Source organism: Echinops telfairi, unplaced genomic scaffold, assembly GCF_000313985.2.
Source record: "Echinops telfairi isolate 266 unplaced genomic scaffold, ASM31398v2 ScPeMD7_25;HRSCAF=90, whole genome shotgun sequence".
In the NCBI taxonomy this organism is placed as follows: domain Eukaryota; kingdom Metazoa; phylum Chordata; class Mammalia; order Afrosoricida; family Tenrecidae; genus Echinops; species Echinops telfairi.
The window spans coordinates 16,126,184-16,145,282 of NW_022103922.1; the positions used below are offsets into that span (position 1 = coordinate 16,126,184).

General features: G+C 41.6%; 1 protein-coding gene across 1 annotated transcript in view; it reads left to right on the forward strand.

The window, feature by feature from the left end:
- Positions 1-19,099, forward strand: part of CCDC171 (coiled-coil domain containing 171) — a 303,642-nt gene that overhangs the window by 25,653 nt on the left and 258,890 nt on the right. Inside the window, exon 8 of the mRNA XM_004706542.2 lies at positions 4,945-5,091. Within this exon, the coding sequence (XP_004706599.1) occupies positions 4,945-5,091 (147 nt within the window). The remainder of the gene's footprint in view (positions 1-4,944; positions 5,092-19,099) is intronic.

Below are 19,099 nucleotides of genomic sequence, written 5' to 3' on the forward strand. Positions count from 1 at the left end.
GACACGTGAAAACAACAAAACATGCTGTTGGGCTGTTATAAGGCGTTGGTGAATTTTCAGTGTTTCGAAAAATTTGATTTTGACAATTTTTTTTGCCTGTGGGCCTGTTGCTCATATTGAGGGGTAGCAGGTTGGTGATCCCCACTGTGTCTTTCCAGGGCGTGCATGCACTCCGAGGAGACTTTGAAGTTTTCTTTTGGCGACCTGTTTATCTGAGGTTGCTTTCTCTTCTCATTGGATTTAAAACGAGTTCGTTTTTCAGGTTGCAGATGCTCTGAGTGTTTGAATGAGGCTTTTCAACTTGACTATTGAATGGTCTGGCATGATATTTTAAACACAAACACGTTTGTTTTTCTTCTCTCAGACTAGTTTAAGAAGAAGTAAACAAAAACAAAAATCCTACTTTTAGGAGCCATTGCGTAATTGAGTCAATGTCAAGACCCTTGTGCCATAATGGTTTACTGATGCATGAAAATATTCATTCAAGGAGCAAGTAATCCTAGCAAACCCCTCTGCTCTGTGTGTTTTCAAAAGCAGTGGTTGAGCTTATTTCAACTCCCGGCGACACAGTAGAGTTCACATTGCAGTTTTTAGGTTACCATGTTGCCTTGTCTTTTTCCCACGGAGCTATGGTGGGTTTGAACTGCCTACCTTTTGGTGAGCACCACTTGCCACTTGACATTTGGACCACTGTGGCTTCTTATAAACTCCTCTATAGAATAGAAAAATCTTGATAGCATAGTTTTGATGCAAGAAAGGAGAAGTCTCGCCTTATCCGACTCACTGTCATTGAGCCAAGTCCAGCTCGGAGCAACCCTCGCAGCTTCCGGGGCTGTGACCGTTCTCAGGAGCAGACAGCCTCAGCTTCCTCCCACGCAGCAGCCAGTGTGCTTGAACCGCCACTCTTTTTTTAAAATCGATTTATTAGGGACTCATACAACTCTTATCACAATCCATACATACATCAATTGTGTAAAGCACATTTGTACATTCATTGCCCTCATCATTCTCAAAACATTTGCTCTCCACTTAAGCCCCTGGCATCAGCTCCTCCCTCCCCGCTCCCCCCTCCCTCATGATCACTGGATAATTTACAAATTATTATTTTGTCATATCTTGCACTGTCCGACTTCTCCCTTCACCCACTTTTCTGTTGTCCATCCCCCAGGGAGGAGGTTATATATAGATCTTTGTAATCAGTTTTCCCTTTCTACCCTCTTGGTATCACCACTCTTACCACTGGTCCTGAAGGGTTCATCTGTCCTGGATTCCCTGTGTTTCCAGTTCCTAGCTGTACCAGTGTACATCCTCTAGTCTAGCCGGATTTGTAAGGTAGAACTGGGATCATGATAGTGGAGGGGAGGAAGCATTTAGGAACTAGAGGAAAGTTGTATGTTTCATTGTTGCTACACTGCACCCTGACTGGCTCGTCTCTTCCCTGTGACTCTTCCTTCCGTAAGGGGATGTCCAGTTGCCTACAGATGGGCTTTGGGTCTCCACTCTGCACTCCCCTCATTCACAATGATATGATTGTTTGTTTCTTGATGCCTGAAGCCTGATCCCTTTGACACCTTGTGATCGCACAGGCTGGTGTGCTTCTTCCACTTGGGCTTTGCTGCTTCTGAGCTAGATAGCCGCTTGTTTACCTGCAAGCTTTTAAGACCCCAGACGTATCGTTTGATAGCCGGCACCATCAGTTTTCTCCACCATGTTTGCCTATGCACCCATTTGTTTTCAGCGATTGTATCCGGAAGCACTTCATCATTTCTTTACATCACTTTAGCGCCCCTATGTTCAAAATCAGGTTTCAGAGTAGTTTCTTTTGATATCCATTTGGTCTTTTCTCCCTTTCTGTCTTTTTCATGATCATTCGCTTTCTTTATGTATCTGGTCTTCTGTCATTAGTGCTGCCAACCCTAGGCTCATCTTGTGACATGATGTCAGACAGGGTTCTGTTGTTATGTTTAAGGTTTTCAGTTATGTTCCTGTTTTGTTCCCTCCAGTTCCTTTTTTCTATTCTGTCTTAGTCTGGAAGCTGCCGAAATCTGTTTAAAATACCAGTTTCAGCATTACAGAAAAACACACACACACACACACACACACACACACACACGCCTCCACAGGATGCCAAACTGATAGGTGGTGGAATCTGAGACTAGAATTCCTAAAGAGTAATATTTGAAGGAAGAGTGGTTCTTTTTTTTTGTATGAATGTGTGTGTTCAAATCCGTGAATAAATGGTAATTGTCACATAATACCAAGTAAGAACTTGGCCTTTGCATTGAACTGTGATGGTTAGGTCCGATTCTTATCTGTAGCTTTGGTAAGATAAAGTATTATAAAGTTAAACTATTTCCTTAAGTAAACATCATATGTTCTAATCAATGGGCCATTAACTTTCCAGTGTTTTTTTTTAAAGACTAAGAAGATTTTTTTTTAAAGGTCACATGGAAGTATGAGCCTGCTTGTTACGTAGTGTGGTGGGACTGGGAATGAGTCTCTGCTAGCTCTCTGAGCCATTGGTCATTAGAATGGGACCTATGGCCCATTTTGCCCTGCACAAATGCCTTGAGACTTCCGGAATACTGTCATTTCCTTCATTGTACTTAGTAAAGATTGTTTGTAATGATTGTCACCAAGTAGTATGTAAGGATCTTTTGATTATAGGCTCTGTTTTATTTTTATTTCAAAGCATGTGTTTATTTTATGTTCAATCTTGAAAATTGTTATTTAGGTATTTTAAAGTCTACCTACTCTCGGTGGGTGATTGAAAGTGGGAGATTGGATTTATAAATTGAGTGGGCATCTAAATGAACAGTGAGTTTGGATTAATACTAGTACCATTGAGTATCTGTAGGAAGGCTGTCAGGCAGAGGGAATGCAGAGTTGCATCTTGCTTGATGGTCTTAGAAATGCTCTGATGGACGGAGCAGCTCTGAGATCATATAAGGCCACTCACAGCATTGTTTGCTTCTGACCGCAGAGTGTCACAGTATCTTCCGAGAGCTGTCTGCTGGCCGTAGGCAGAGCCAGCACACTTTTGCTCTGATGCCCAGCTTTGTGCTTAGCCATAGTAGTTCAAAGGTTGACTGTGTGTGTCTGTGAGCTTCTGTGTAGTAAGATGTTTTTATTACCTGGAGACAGTGGATCCTGAGTTCACGTATAGTCAACTATAGAATAGCAATCTTATGAATGAAGGGCCTCATCCCTTGACTGTGCAGTATATATATACTGTGGGCCACTTTCCAAACTAAGCTCCTTTTTAGAGAACTGCACTTGGTGCTCGCAGCCTACTCACCCAGATTCTGATGGCATTTTTTGGGTGGCTCATGGTACTCGTTGGAGGCATTTTTTGGGTGGCTCATGGTACTCGTTGGAGGCATTTTTTTGGGTGGCTCATGGTACTCGTTGGAGGCATATCTGAATCTGTGTGTGTTGCATGCCCATGGATGGGGTTGAAAGAAGAGGACTTTGTGAGGGCTAGAGCATAGGTTCTACAATGTATCTATCGGGCCTACGGTCTCCTTTTCAGGATAAAATTACTCAGCACTCCCTGGCAATGGAAACTTTGGTACTCAATAGCCCATAATCTAGGATTAAGTATAGGTAACCTCCCTGGATCATTCTAGGAGTAATCTATCTATCTATCTATCTATCTATCTATCTATCTATCTATCTATCTATCTATCTATCATCTATCTATCTATCTATCATCTATCTATCATCTATCTCTATATAGATATAGATATATATCTCTTATTGAACTTTCTGTAAACACAACTCTGATTTCTGAGAAAGGATGGAAAGAAGGAAATCGAGAGAATTAAGTAGAAAATATTTCAAGGTGTTCTTCCTCTCCCCACTTCCTTCCCAATAATGCAGGAAAGATTGAAACCCTCTGACAAGTGAGGCGGGCAGGAAACACCGCCACCTAGTGGTGGCAGCGTGAACAGCTGTAGCCATGGTACAGCCATCCCTCCAGGGCCACTCTCCTCTTCACGCTGAGTTGCAATACTCACTTGGGTTGCTAATTCTTCGAGGTATTAATGAGGCAGAAACTATTATGCACTATCCTATCATGTGAATGCCCTTAGAGGTCAGTAGGATATTCTGGTGTACATGAGGGGGCTTCAAGAAATGTAAAGGATTAGTATAAAAAAAGGATTGGTGAATCTCTACCATTTGTGGAGTTTGCATGTTGTATCAAAGAGTTATACTCAGGACCTAATGCCGGGGGCTTAAGTGGAGAGGAAATGTTTTGAGGATGATGAGAGCAATGAACGTACATATGTGCTTTACACAGTTGATGTATGGATTGTGATAAGAGTTGTATGAGCTCCTAATAAAATGATTAGAAAAAAAGAGTTATACTCAGTTACTAATATCTTCTTTACTCAAAAATATACCCTAAAGTCATCTTAAAAGTTAGCCCGCCTGCCTGAGCATTATGCTATTTTAGCACTAGTCTATTTGGAATCAAATTTATAACACATACTTAAAAATTACAGACTTTATGGGGTAATGAGTTTGTTAATGAGAAAGGGGGCAAATGGTTACACAGCTGCAAGATGTAACCAGTATCACTAAATTGTAAATGTAAAAACTGTTTTACTGTCAACAAAATAATCTTAGGAAAATCTTCCCTTTAAAAAAAAAAAAGAAATTTAAAGGAAAATAAAGGTCATGAAACCATTTTATTATCTCGTATTTCTGATTTTACACAAACTAAAAAAAAACATTTAAAATCAGTTTTGATTTACTTTTTTTAAATGTAGTTTGCTATGGAGTGAGTTTGAAACACAGTTTTACTTGCTTATTGACATACTGGAAAATGGATTTTTATTCATTTCTCATTTGGTCCCTCCCCTCCCTGCCCCATAACTCTCAAAGTCTTTTTCTTGTGGTGTGAACATTTTTATTGAGACAAAAATAATTATTTTTCAGGAGCAAGACAACGCTGTCCAAAATATGCACAAGAAAGTAGAAAAATTAGAAGGCGAACACATGGAGTGCTCTGACCTCTTACGGCGCCAAACGAGTGAACTTGAATTTAGCACTCAGCGGGAAGAGCGTCTTAGGAAAGAATTCGAGGTGCATTTTCTCCATCCCTTTAATAACACCGTATGTTATCCTCTCTGTGATTTGGAGGTTAGGGACAGTCACGTTCTGAAGCAGAAATCAAAAACTAATCTCTCTGGGCGCTTTGCTTTATGTCGGATATTTCACTTCTCTAAAAACTTTTGGATCTTGACTAAACTATTTTATATTTTGCTTCCTTACTTTTTAAATGTCTACACTTTTAACAGTTCTCATGGGGTCATTAGGAGTTTTGAGGGTAATCGATTACAGGAAAACATTTTGTCCGCACAGGTCTTGAGTAACAAAAGTAACAGTAAATGCTGACTTTGTTGTTCGAATCCGGGGTACTTTGTGCCTACTTGTGTGGGATGCTTTCCAGGGGAGACTTGGATGCAACAGGAGCACCAACTTATAAATGAAAATATGATCTTTTTATGAGTCGATGACATTGATAATTACTTCAAACTTGAAAAATGATCATCTTAAAAAAAAACTTTGAACTTCTAGTCTTCATATATTCAACAAAAATATACTCCTATTCTTTAAAAAAAATTACTTCAAACTTGAAAGACATCTAATTTATTTGTTAATTGTTCTCCCTTGTCAAAATGCCTTTGTGCTTTGTTGAAAAATGGAGTATTTCAGTGGATCACACAGGTTTTGTCAACAATTTACACTCTTTATTAAGTAAAGAAACTCTTATAAAGAGTATTTCATGAATTGCAAGAGGTACTCTCTGTATACCTTCTGCTGTCATGTGACATTGTTCGGGGACTCTTTAGTTAGAAAGAGTAATGAGGGGGATTAATGTTACCTAAAGCCAAACCAAATTCACTGCCATTGAGTCAATTCTGACTCATAGAGACCCTGTAAGACGAGGCAGAACTGCCCCTGTTGTTTCTGAGACTGTAACTCTTTATGGCAGTAGAAAACCTCCTCTTTTTCCTGTGGGGTGGCTAGTGGTTTTGAACTGCTGACCTTGTGGTTAGCAGCTCAATTTATTACCATTATGCTACCATGGCTCCATTTTACCTGAAGTTAATACTTATGATAAAGCTTCGGTAATATATCTTTTTTTTCCTACTTACAAGAATTTTATAAATGCACAGGTATAGTCCTCTGACTAATCTGTGAGCCTTTGTATTTAGACAGTTTTCAAAACTTTGCTAAAGGACTGTATTTTGCAGGTGGTGACATATTGGACGAGCAGTTATATTTCTGGTTGTTTTTTGCTGTTGTTTTAACGATGAGGGCCTGGGAGCAGGGGACAGAAGTTTGCACAGGCTAGGCCACCCCTCCCTCCGTAGGCCATGGCTCTTCCCTGGCTCTAGGCCCGAGCCCCAGAGGATGGAGTCGCCTGAGGCTGTCAGTGACTCTCCTAAGCAGTTCTATTTCTAATGTGTACTTGATACTAATTGCATATCCATTGTGGAGCCATTAACCACCCTCATGGGCAATTCATGTGTAATTATCACTTGTATTTGTTTAATGATTAAGTTAATGTGGGATAATAGTAAAGATGAAAACTGCCAAACTTTGAATTTAATAAAATATAATTTAATATATTTTTTTAGCCTTAATATCAGACTAAGCAACTAATATAATAGACATTTAGCCTTGGAAATGTTTTACATTTTAGTGATGCTTTTTAACAGTTATTTTTCATGAAAAGGTGATTTCTTTATGTGCCTAGCCAAAGGGGTTTATATATTTATATTTTTATCTGATAAACTGTATACTACGGTGTAGCTTAATCATCCTAACACGAATCAATGGTGTCTTAGATTAAAAAACAAAACAAAACCACCCTGAAAAAAGAGACACTACCCAATTCAATTTTATACCTGTGGTGCTGGTTACCCCAGCATCGAGGGAAAAGTGAACTGCAAAAAGAAATATCCGTGGTTTTTATAACCCGCTTTCCAACTTGGGGAGTTTATTATCCTGGGAAATAAACTTAACTCAATAAGAAAAGAGGAAGGGGAAGATGCAAACTTAATTCTGAGAGAACTGGAGAAACTTATGAAGATTATGGTGGAGAGGGAACACAGTCTTTGCAAATAGATTCTGAATTGCTCCTGTCACTCAGTCTCTATTACTGAAATAGAAAGAGCAATGGAGAATAGGCTTTTTCTCTAAATGTATGCCAGCTCAAGTGAATAAAGAAAAATGTTTCCCCCCTTTCATAATTATTCATGAGGACAGCCTCTTAGTCACTTTATAACCAAAATGTCTTTGTAGAAATCCTTTCTAAATTCCCATATGTATTATTACTAATTACAAAGTAGATAATGATGACATCACTCTCAAGTTTTATGTGGAGTACATACATGCATATTGTGATCGGTAGGTTTGTTGTGTCAATCTGGCCAATAGGAACATGTGGAATTAATCAGGTCGCTGTTTGATTGGAGGGCAAAGAGATGAATGACTCTGCAAGACCCGCCCCCTTCTGTCTTGCCTTTGGTGATTGGAAGAGCTTGCTACTGCTTTAGCTAGTTATCTGCCTCAACTTATGAGCCACACTACCTGTGGGACAGCCAACCAGTGGATCCTGGAGGTTCCTTTGAGACCTGCTTCACCACACTGCTGGAGTATACATTGCTTGAGTCTGAGGCTGGTGGATCCTGTCATCTTGCATTGCTTGAGTTTGATATTCCATCTGGGCCTGCTTCACTAAGCTCCTGAGCTCCTGACTGTTGGTGACCTGCCCTGCTCTTTGCTGCCTGTGGGTGGACTCTGCCTGCATTGCCTGAGGGAAGACTCAGCTGTCTACTTCGTTTATTTTGGACCCAGCAGCCCTGTGAGTTGAAGGACTTCCAGTATATTAATGCTGTGTGGACTAATTAGCTATTATGTTCCTTCCTGATATAAAAATCTATCCTCATATATGAAAAAAAAAGAGAAATCAATCCTTATCTAACTTATCTTAATTCTTATCTAAACCATTCTATTGATACAAAATATGGGATTATGCCTCTGGTTTCATTTCCTCAAGCCAGGGCTGGGCCTTCTGTCAGCCATTTTCACTAAGTAGCTCTGAGAAATTCAAGGGCTGATTTTGTCCCCTGAACTCAAAATATACATTAATCACATTCATTTTCGTCGTTTCAAACAATAACAACCAAAGATAACAACTAAACAAAATAATCAAAACTTTCACTTTCCGTATTCTTTCCAGAAAACGACACAGTAAACTACATGGCCATTTCTGACCTCTGACTAGCCAAAGAAGAAGAACTACCATGAGGCAGAGGTCAAAGAAGCATCTGTTCTCCATCTTCATGATTTGTTTCTCTAGTACCCCACTCCCAAGGTACATAATGTATTAGTCCAGGTAGAGTAGAGAAACAGATATACACTCATATGTGTATAAGAAAGAGCTTTATATACAAGAGCAATTGAATATTGAGAAAATATCCCAGCCCACTTCAGATCAAGTCTAGAAGTCCAATATTAGCCCATATGTCTGATATCAATCTATAAATTCCTCTTCAGACTCAGGAAACACATGCAATGACACCAAATGGAGGATCACAGGCCAGTGGATGGAAAGTCTTGTGGGTTCAGTGGTGTGTAAGCATCTCAGTGCTGGCGTGGGTCTCCATGTGGCTCCTCCAGCTCCAGGGCTCTAGCGTAGCACCATGTGTCTTGTCCTCAGGAATACTAAGCAGAGAGTCTCTGTGTATCTGGCCTCTGGTCAACTATTTATCTCCATTTGCACCTCCCAAATGATTGACAGGCTAAGCTTCACCCCTTCACTCTTAATAGTCTCAAGTTGACAAATTATGCAACAACCATACATGATTAACTTAAATGTAAAATTTTATATGTTCATAGTCAATTTTAAAATTTTGAATTCTTTTAAAGCTATGTTCATTTAAAAATACTAAAATCTTTGCCAGAAAAAGTAAAAATGTTTTTTAAAGGAACTATTACATGTTCATAATTTGTGGCTTATGAATTCTGTTCTTGAAATTTCCCAGTTTTAATATCTTGGTTCCTTTTATAAAACCTGAAAGTAATAAAACCTTTTACTTTTTCTTACAATTATGATTTGAGTGAAAGTGTACAAAACAAGTTGGATTTTCATTCAGTCGTTTATGCGTGTTTTGTTTTCCCCTGTCGGTTGCAGTTCCCCAAAGGAACAGCCGTCTTTCTGCTGCCTCCTTGTGGTTACCTTTTCCCTTCGTTCTTCTTTCTGACCCTTCCTGGTCTCTGAGCTTTGCCTTGGCATAGATGGTGCCCCTTTGGTCTCTCTGGAATGAGTACCTCCTCTGTAGTTGCCTTGACCTCCTAGACTGCGCTGTCTTTTGGCTGAAAGTTGAGGCATGGTGAGTGGTTCAGTTCCTGGCTTGAAGGACAAGTAAGGGCCAGAGTTCAGAGTCTCCTGGTAAAACCTTTTAAAAAAAGCATCTATTGTGCAAAATGTGTGACATACCTCATTATACTCTCTTTGATGAATAAAAATAATATGACCATGCCCTCAGGGGACGCCCTGGTCATCCCACGTGCTCATATGTCTCCTCTGAAGTTGCCCAGGCGCCAAGTCCTGCCATCTCCTGGAACTCAGGTCGGGCTTAGGGCTCACGGTGCTCTGGAGATGTATGCACTTGCTTTACAGTACAGACTGCCAAGCAGGCCTTTTTGTATAATAAGATAACCTAGAGCATCGGTTCCCAAACTCATTTGGTCGACTGCCTGCTTTTCAGGAGAGAGAGGAAAAAGAGACTGGTGACCCCTGCTCAGCCATGAGCAACTTGCATGCTGTCACCCATAATCCAGGATAAGGTGCAGGTCTGTGCTTTTGCAGCCCCCCCACGCTGAATCATTCCAGTGCCCCCCAAGGAGTGAGTGATATCAACCCTCTTTGGGCAACACTGATCTAGAGGGTTCTTGAAAGCAAAAAGTCTCGAACCATTAAAATCAAGTTGCAGGTGGTTTGTAATTCATAGTAGGGGTATGCAGTTAGTGTTCCTAGCGGCAAATTTGTTTTCGTCCATGGTTACATAGAACTTTCTTTGGCCTTAGCTTAATGGCTAAGGACCCAGCATCATGTCTGTCACATAGTAAATGTTCCAGTCTCCTCTTTGGTTAACCCACATAGCAAAATAAGCAGCTGTGAGATTCTTATAAAAAGCGTATACCTTTTAATTTAAAAAAAAGTTCTATTGGCATATACTTCACATATCTTACAATTAAATAGGCCATTCATATTAAGAAGCTTGTTTATCATTTGCTTTAATAATCTTTTAAGTGGTGTTGTATCCCTGGTTTAATATACTTGATCAGAAAGATGACATGTTTATTTTCCATGAGGATATGTTTCAGTAGTTTAGACTTCTCTTATTACACAGTCAGCTATTCCCTTTGTACAGGACTTCCCATGTTTCAGTCAGTGAGCCCCATTAATTCAGGCTCTGGAAAGTAAGCTATTTAAGATCCAAATGAGACAAAACAAACAAAAAGCCCAGCAACAAGCTTCAAAAAGTTCATTAAGATAATTAGATTTAAATGTTTTCATTCTAATTGTGTATAACTGTTTTTAAGAGCATACCCTGTGGTTGTAAAAGTCGCATGAGAAAACATCTACTTTGGAAACTGGACAATATGAACATTCAACAGCTGGGCTCCTGTCACCAAGGACATTAATGTTCAATGCAGTCCTGTTGAAATGACACTTAGCAATATGTGATTATTAAAAAAAAAAAAGAAAGAAGCTGAATTGAAGATCACAGGCACTAGGGAAGTGTGACCTTGGTGGGAAATCCAACATGAGTTCCAGGGACCTATGAGGACAGGACTTTGGCCGGGGCACAGAACACATTCCAACGGTTGATGTTGATGGTAGCTGCAGCAATAGTGGGAGACCTGGTGCACAAGCTGGATCCGGAGTCTACTGGAGACCAAATCACCCACTGAATGTAAGTGAGTGGGTTTCTGGATGACAGACAAATGAGACAGCAGAACCGAGGGCAGCTCACAAAGCAATTGAATAAGCAAGAAGTAAAAATATAAACTCATCATTAAAACTGATGACAAGTTTGTCATTGAAGGTATGGCAGACTGGGTTGGAAAATGGAAGCAAAATGGATGGAAAATAGCCCGTGGAAGAGTTGTCGTCAACAGCAGTGATGTTGAGAAGATCGGTCAAGCCTCTTGAGGTGTGGGGGTTCAGTGGAAAGATGTTCCTGGCCATTGAGGCATCAAAGGCAATGGAGAAGCTGATAGACTGGCCACAGAAGGAGCTAGAAAATAGACTTCCTTCCATCATAGGTTGTTAACCTTCATTTTTGGAATTATATTTGTTGATGTCAAATTCCAAAGTTCTCATGGCCAGGCCTTTATTAAACTGTTTTCTCCACATTGTTTTTACCTTTTGTAACAATTGGTATTAGCATCTTTCTAGATAAATAAAATCCCCCCGCCCCCTTTCCCCCAAAAAAAAGGGCCCACTTCAGGTCAGGTCAATTGAAAAACATTATTAGTTTTCAAATTCTGTAATTAAAATAAACATGCAAAAAGCACTCACCATTATTACCTCTCCAATTTTTAAATACTTGAGGACTTTGAACTTTTGAAGCATCTTTTTTTAAAAATAACAAATACATCAACATGCTTTTAATAATTCAAAAAATGCTTTAAGATCACAAAGTACAATAATGACTGCTTTTTTCAGTATTGCTCTGTGGCCACGTGGCACTCGCCATCAACCAACCAGCCTGCCTGCCTGCCTGCCTGCCTGCCTTCCTTCCTTCCCACAGCACTCTACTCTTTTCAGCTGGGCTCTGTAATTCTCTGCAGTGGCCACACAGGACTCACCGACATGCTCACAATTACGTCGTTATTTTAGGGAAGTAATAGGTGTCGATTCAGGAGAGGAATGCTCAGGATGCAGTTGTACAGTCAGGGTAGTTTCTTTGCAGTACCTGCAGGCAGGTCTCTTTTTGGCCCTCAGCTTCTTGGACTGCTCACTGCTTCCAAAGGTTATGTAGGGTTGTCCATAAATGCCCAAAGGGCATGCCACACTCCACTGTAAGAAAAACCTAACCCAAAGCCTCTCAGCTTCTTCCATTAAGTGCCTGGAGGCATCCATTCCACAAGCCAGCCTCCTGCCCTAGAGCACTCGGCTGCATGTGCTCTGTGGCAGGAAGTCCAACGCTCTGCCTGATGCTCTGGCTCCTGGTTCTGCTGTCGCTGCTCCTCTGATGTCACAAGCTGTCTCCTGAATGAAAGAGATGCAATGCACAGGGATCTCGCGGTCCAAGGGACACACTCCCTTCCTGGTTCTTCTCCTATCTGGTAGTGAGATAACCTTTTCTTGGTTCTGGATGGGCTGGTTTTATACCCATCAGGTTGGCAATCACAGCTTACCCTGCTAACAGTCGCTCCTAGCTGAATCATATCATCCAATCAGTCTCCTTTTCCACCTTCTTGCGCCGAGCCCTGAGGAAAAGGAAGGATGTTTGGTGGGAGTAACAAAAGCTATGTGTGGGAGAAAGGACCAGCCCCCAACAACTAATCGCAGGTTCGATAGGCGCAATTGTACGGTTGAAATATATATATAATAAAGTCATAGAGAGCATGAGAGAGAGAAGAGAGATTGAAAAAATGGAGTCAGCCACTTTTCATGATAGTGTGCTCACCTCGGCCCTCCACGTGGAGAGAGAGCAGAGAGAGCAGGAGGATAGGAGAGAGGGGGAGGGGAAGGACGACAAGGGGAAAGGGAACAGGGGAGTGAGGACGGAGGGGGCGGGGAGAGAAGGATAGGAAGAGCGGAGAGAATATTGCTAACCAAGGCTTATAGATCTTTGGGGGCGTGCAAGCCCACTAATTACAGGTAAAGACATACGTCACAGGAAGGGATTGCACTATAGGTTATACAGCAATGAGAGGGGGACAATCTAGGGATATATACCCAATAGGAAGGGGAGGGATTGGGGGTATACATGTGACAAGATGGGTGGATCCTAGATTCAGGATGGCAGCCTAACTTTGGATGTCACTGAGCTGGTTTGACCTGTTCTCTGGCCCACCATAGAAACCATTATCAGTAGGGTGCAAACCCCATCTACTGGGGTTTGACTGATGGCCAGACTACCAGACCGATGGCCGAAAGCCTTTAGGGAGAAGTAGCCCATTGTCCCTAACAGCAGGGAATGGGCCCTACTTGTGGTGGGACCAGACTGTAGTCTAGCAACTGAATGCCTTCAGGGAGGATATCTCTAAGTGTCTGACCTCCCACCAAGTGATGGCATACAGCCTCTAATGTTTGGCATGTCTTTGGGAGAGACAAAGCTGGGGGAAAGTCTTTTTATAATCCCACAGCCATGTTTAGAAAGCCACATTAAATAATTGATTACATTGCAAATAGTTGAGGAATAAATATTGTAGTTAATTTTTCATACATGTAAAATAAATTATTTGAAACCATTAAAATATAACAACATGGGATCTGCTTACCATGAAAACAGATCATAACTCTGTATGCTCTTCCAGCATGCCCTTTGGAATCATCCATTCCCTTGGAATCATGCTTTTGAAGATGGTTTATTACTCTCTTGATGACTGAGTTACTTATCAAAGTCCCCAGTTATGGGAACCGGGGGGACACAGTGTGGGGTAATAGTTGTATAGACAATCACTTTCCATTTCCACAAATCATTGACCAAGGTTTACATTCTTGGGTGAAATTTGTGCTATATCCCACAACACTGGGCAATCCCGGCCTGATGCGAACTTGTGTACTCCTTCCTTCCCCGTTTTTCTGTTTTGAAATATGTTGGGCTGAGACTGTCAGCACATTTATTACACAACCATTCATTTTCGTGTATGCCACCCTCAAAATCAAAACCACCGCCAGGGGTCGTTTTAACACATAGTGACCCCAGGCACAACACAGGGAAACACTGCACGGTCCTGGGCCATCCCCACAATTCTTCTCGTACTAGAGCCTGTTGTTGCGCCACTGTCAGTCCATCTCCGTGAGGACCTTCCAGTGTTTTTGCTCTCCCTCTACTTCACCAGGCATGATGTCCTTCTCCAGGAACTTGTCTCCTGACATGCCCAAAGTATATAAGAAGTCTCACCATCCATGCCTCTAAGGAGCACTCTGGCCTTACTTCTTCTAGTACAGGTCGGTTTGTCCTTTTTTTCAGCCCATGGCATTTTCATTGTTCTTTTCCAATACCACCATTCAAATGCATCTGTAACTCAACGGGAGTAGCAAGCCTTGCTTTCTGCCTCCAAGCAGCTGGTGGTTTCGAACTGCTGACCTTGCTGATTGTAGCCCAACGAGTAACCACTGGGTCACTAGAGCTCAGACCACCGCATAGTACTTGCTAAAATAAAAATCTCTTGGCAGTACATTGCAGTAGGAAAGGACATGGACATGTCAGGCTGATAATAAATGACAAAATAATTGACTACCTATTAAATAAAGAACTCGTTTGTCAAGTTGGAGAAGAGCCCATGGTATAATCCCTTATTTGTATTACAGGAAAAGCTGTATGAAGTTAAATGGTGACATGTGAACTTGTTTTTGTGATTTTAATCTAGACTTCTGTTTTGTTGCCTGTTTTGCTTTGTTGATGATGTTGGAATTGAATGGCTGTGATATTAACATGCTCCGTGGCTGAACAGCACATCGACGCTCCTTGAGCACCCTCTGCTGGATATAAGAATTAATTTTCCAAACTAAAGGTGAAAAAACCCCACAAAATTATTAGGAGGGTGTTAGTTTATGTCTGTTAATAAAGTCTGCTCATTGAAGAGGATTGTCTTAAGATTTGGTGATATTTTTGTTATCCTTGCTAATTTGGTTTAGTAAAAGCAAACATAACATAAACACAAAGGAATGTTGATTTTCTCCTGGACCTTTTATTCTACCTTCTGCCATGAAGCTGATTCCAACTCACAGTGTGACCCTGTCTTTAGTTTCTGAGGCAGTAAATCGTTCTGGGAGCAGGTGGGTTTGTCTGGAGCTGCCGGTGGGTTTGAACTGATAACCTTGTGGTTAGCAATCTGATGTTAAATTGGTAGCTCCACTTGGGCTGGTTTATTATTTCAGTCTCTTTACTTTGGCCTAGGGAGAAAACAGAATTGCTAACCAGATAACAAATTAATGGGATGTAACTAGTTAGGTAGCATCAAGCTGGCTCTGCCTCAGAGCTACAGAAGCAAACACAGCCTGCCTGCCGCATCCTCACAACGGTCGTTACACTGAAGCCCATGATTGCATCCCTGGTACCAGTTCATTTCTTTGTGGGTCTTCCTCTTTCTCCTGGACCCTCTGTTTTAAAACCAACCATGACGTTCTTCTCCAGGGTGGGTCTGGTTCCTCCTGATCCCATGTCTAAGGTAAGCGAGATGAAGTCTCATCGTTCTCACTTCTAAGGAGTATTCGAAGGAGTACTTCTCCCAAGACAGATTTGTTTTTCTGGCCGTCCACGGTGCTGTCAGTGTTCTTCCCCAGCACTGTTAATCAGATGCCCCAGTTCTCCTCCCGCCCTCCTTATTGGTAGTGCAGCCTGGGCATATGGAGTGTGGAAAATGCACAGGTTGGGCCAGTCACACCTTAGTCCTCAGAGCGACACCTTGCTTTGTTAATACTTTAAAGAGGCCTGATGCTGCAGATTTATTCAATGCAATAATAATATGCCCTTTGATATTTTGATTTTTAGTCACAAAATGAAAAGGGAGGAATTGGATGTTGTCTTACACATGTAAAATGAAAAGATATGAATTGTTTACTTTTATGGAATCGCTGAATATCTATATTTTGATAAAACAGAGGACATCCGTTTTGATAGAGAAATGTACATAGATGGAACTTGGAATCTGAAAAATATTTTAACATTATTAGACTGGCTTCTCTTTCCATCTGCCCTTTTACAGCCTCTCATTTACTCTAGAGCTTTATTCTCAATGCCAGTGGGCTTTGTGGCTTGCCAGCCCCACTCTGATTTACAGAATCTAAAAGGAACATGTTGGATCCTGAAAAAGCAGGTTTAAAATTTTTTTAAGGGCAGCAATATTATCCTGTGGGGCTTAGGATTTCTTTTTTCCCTTAAATTTTTTAATACTGAACTAGTCTGGGTATTTTGGAGAAACAAATCCACAGCAACTCATGTATACGAGAGAGTTTTATGTAAAGAAAATGTGCATCACGAAAACATCCCAACCCAATGCTGCCCAAGCCCACAAGTCCAACATTAACCCATTAACCCAACACCAGTCCACAAAGTCCTCCACCTCACAAAACAGAGGCAATGATGCCGACTGCAGGAGGAAAGCTGAGTCAGTGAACGTGTAAGCATCTCAGCACTAGCAGGGGTCTCCACACGGCTGCTCCAGCACCCAGGTCTGCATCGGGATAGGTCCATGCGGCTTCTCCTTGGGGATGTCTTTTAGGAAGTCAATCTTGCAAGCTGAAGCAGGGAACTGCTAAGGCAGCTGCACCCGGTGCAACCATCACAAAACAAGAGACCTGAGAACTAGAAAGGCGAGGCTCACCACCCATTTATCCCTCAGCCTTTCAATTAGCCCCACATGTGATTATCAGCCAGGCTGGCACAGTTAACTAACTCAAATACCAATGGGGCTTATCCTGGATATAATTGTTATTTCAGTGTGTGCTGAATTGAAGATTGTGTCTATGATAGGATGCACCCTGCTTTACACCTCCACTGCCTGGGGGTCCTGGCTTTAAGGATTCAGTGTCAGCATTTAAAAGGGACCAGAGCTTCTGAAGGAACCCTGATGGTGCATGGTTATGCATTGGGCTGCTTCCTGCAAGGTTGGCAGTTCAAAACCACCAGCTGCTCTGTGAGAGACAAATGAGGCTTTCTACTCCCCTAAAGAGTTACAGGCTTGGAAACTTACATGGGGCAGTTCAACTCTGCCCGTCAGGGTCTCTTGGGTCAGAATTGACTGGGTGACAGTGAGTCTAGTTTTGCATTTTGGAAGGCTTCTAGCCGGTTCGTTCCAGTTTGGCCCTGTGGTGAGAGTTCACATTTCCATCTCAGATAGGAGCACACTGAATCAGAATCTACAGATTTACAAGATCCCCAGATGATTCTCGGGCTCACACACATATGCCTGGGGATCATGTTAAACTGTGGACTCGATGATTTAGTCAATTGAGGGTGGACAAGCAGGAACAAATGGGTTGGCAGTCCTGAAAGGGACTTTTCTCAAGCGTGGGAACCAGAAACTTGATTTAGGCACTGTTACTTCCTTTACGGCGCCCTTGCTTTTTCCAGTTGCCCTGGTGGTTTAGTGGGTTACTTGTTGGGCTGCTCACTGGAAGGTCATCACTATGCCACCAACTGCTCCAAGGAAGAAAGATGAGGCTTTCTTGTCCTGTAAAGAGTTAAAACCCTGGAAACCCACAGAGGCTTGTTGGCAGTTGAGTTTGGAGTGCTGGTCCTTCCACTCTATGATTATTTATTTTTTTGTACTGAGGTAGCATTCACATATCACAAATATCTGTTGATTTAAAGTATACAGTTCCTTGGTTTTTAGTCTGTTTATAAGGTCATGTAATGATTCCAAAGCCAACCCATTGTCATAGAGTTGAATTCTGACCCATAGGAGCCGTGGTGGCATAGTGGGTATGTGTTGGGCTGTGATCCGCATGGTTGGGAGTTTGAAGCCACCAGCAGCTCCTCAGGAGAGAGCTGTAGATGTAGATGTAGTCCATGTGTACTATGTGTACTACAGTGTATGTAGCACACACAGCTCATATATGCAGTGGGAAACAAAAAACAATGTGTGTGACTTGCTTAATTTTGATAATAGCTTTATTGCAGATATCTGGAACCAACCCCTAAATTTCCCTGAATATACCTGTGTATATACAACATATATCATGTGCACACATATATCATCTACCAGCATGAGGATCCTTAACTTTGATCAGATTTTCAAAGGCTTTAGGACCAAGGGTGCATTCACTTCTCTCTTTCTGGACTCTTTGAGGGAAGCCTCTCATTTGGCTTAGTTTTGTATCCTTAAGGCAGCGGTTCTCAACTTGGGTTGAGACCCCTTTGGGGTCGATGGACCCTTTCACAGGGGTTGCCCGATTCATGCCAGTAGTAAAATGACAGTGATGAAGTAGCAATGAAAATAATTTTATGGTTGGGGGGGGTGGTCACCACAACATGAGGAACTGGATTAAAGGGTTGCGGCATTAGGAAGGTGGAGAACCACTGCTCTAAGGCTCCTCCTTTGAGGTTTTGTGGTTACTGGGCTCCTTGTTGAGTGTAAGCGAGAGAATGTCCTTCCTGTGGTCACCCCTAAGAACAGGAGAACGTTTCCTCACTGCTCCTTTGGGGTTTGATTTCAGGGTCTTAGTTTTTAAGAACTTGTAATGCAACATTTAGGGTACACAAAATAATAGAGACAAATTCAATGCTCTCTTGAGAATTCACCCTCCAGTTTAAGAAAGGAAATGTTGCTCCCTGCAGCATCTCATTCCTCTGCCCCTCCCTCTCCTCTGCAAGCCAACTACTCATTTGAATGTGTGCTTTCTTCCTCCCATGGTCTCCTCATAGCTTTTAGTGCCACTGTCTTTATCGTTTTTTAAATAAGAACATTGGGTTGTTTGAACTTCTGTGTTACTGATACTGTATTTTCAATAAAATGTTACCCAAAGTGTTCCCTGACTTTTTTTTTTTTAACTGCAATAACTTGTCATCTGGAATATGGGCTTCTGGCGATTAAAAAAAAAAAGAAAGAAAATTCAGGAAAGATAAATCTTTCATACCACATGGTTGTTATTTACTAGAAAACTGGGAATGCTATTCAACAAATGTTGTTTGAAAGCAAAAAAGACGTAGGTTTGCGGTATTTGTATAAAGAGCCTGAACTCTGTTTGCATGCACTGAACTTCTGTATCTGGAAGGTTAGTAAAATCCCCTAAAAGGACTTATGTAGAACACATGGCCAGCCCACTATGAGACATGACGCCCCTCACTGACCCATGGCCCTGCGGGGGACAGCACCAGAGACACAGTGT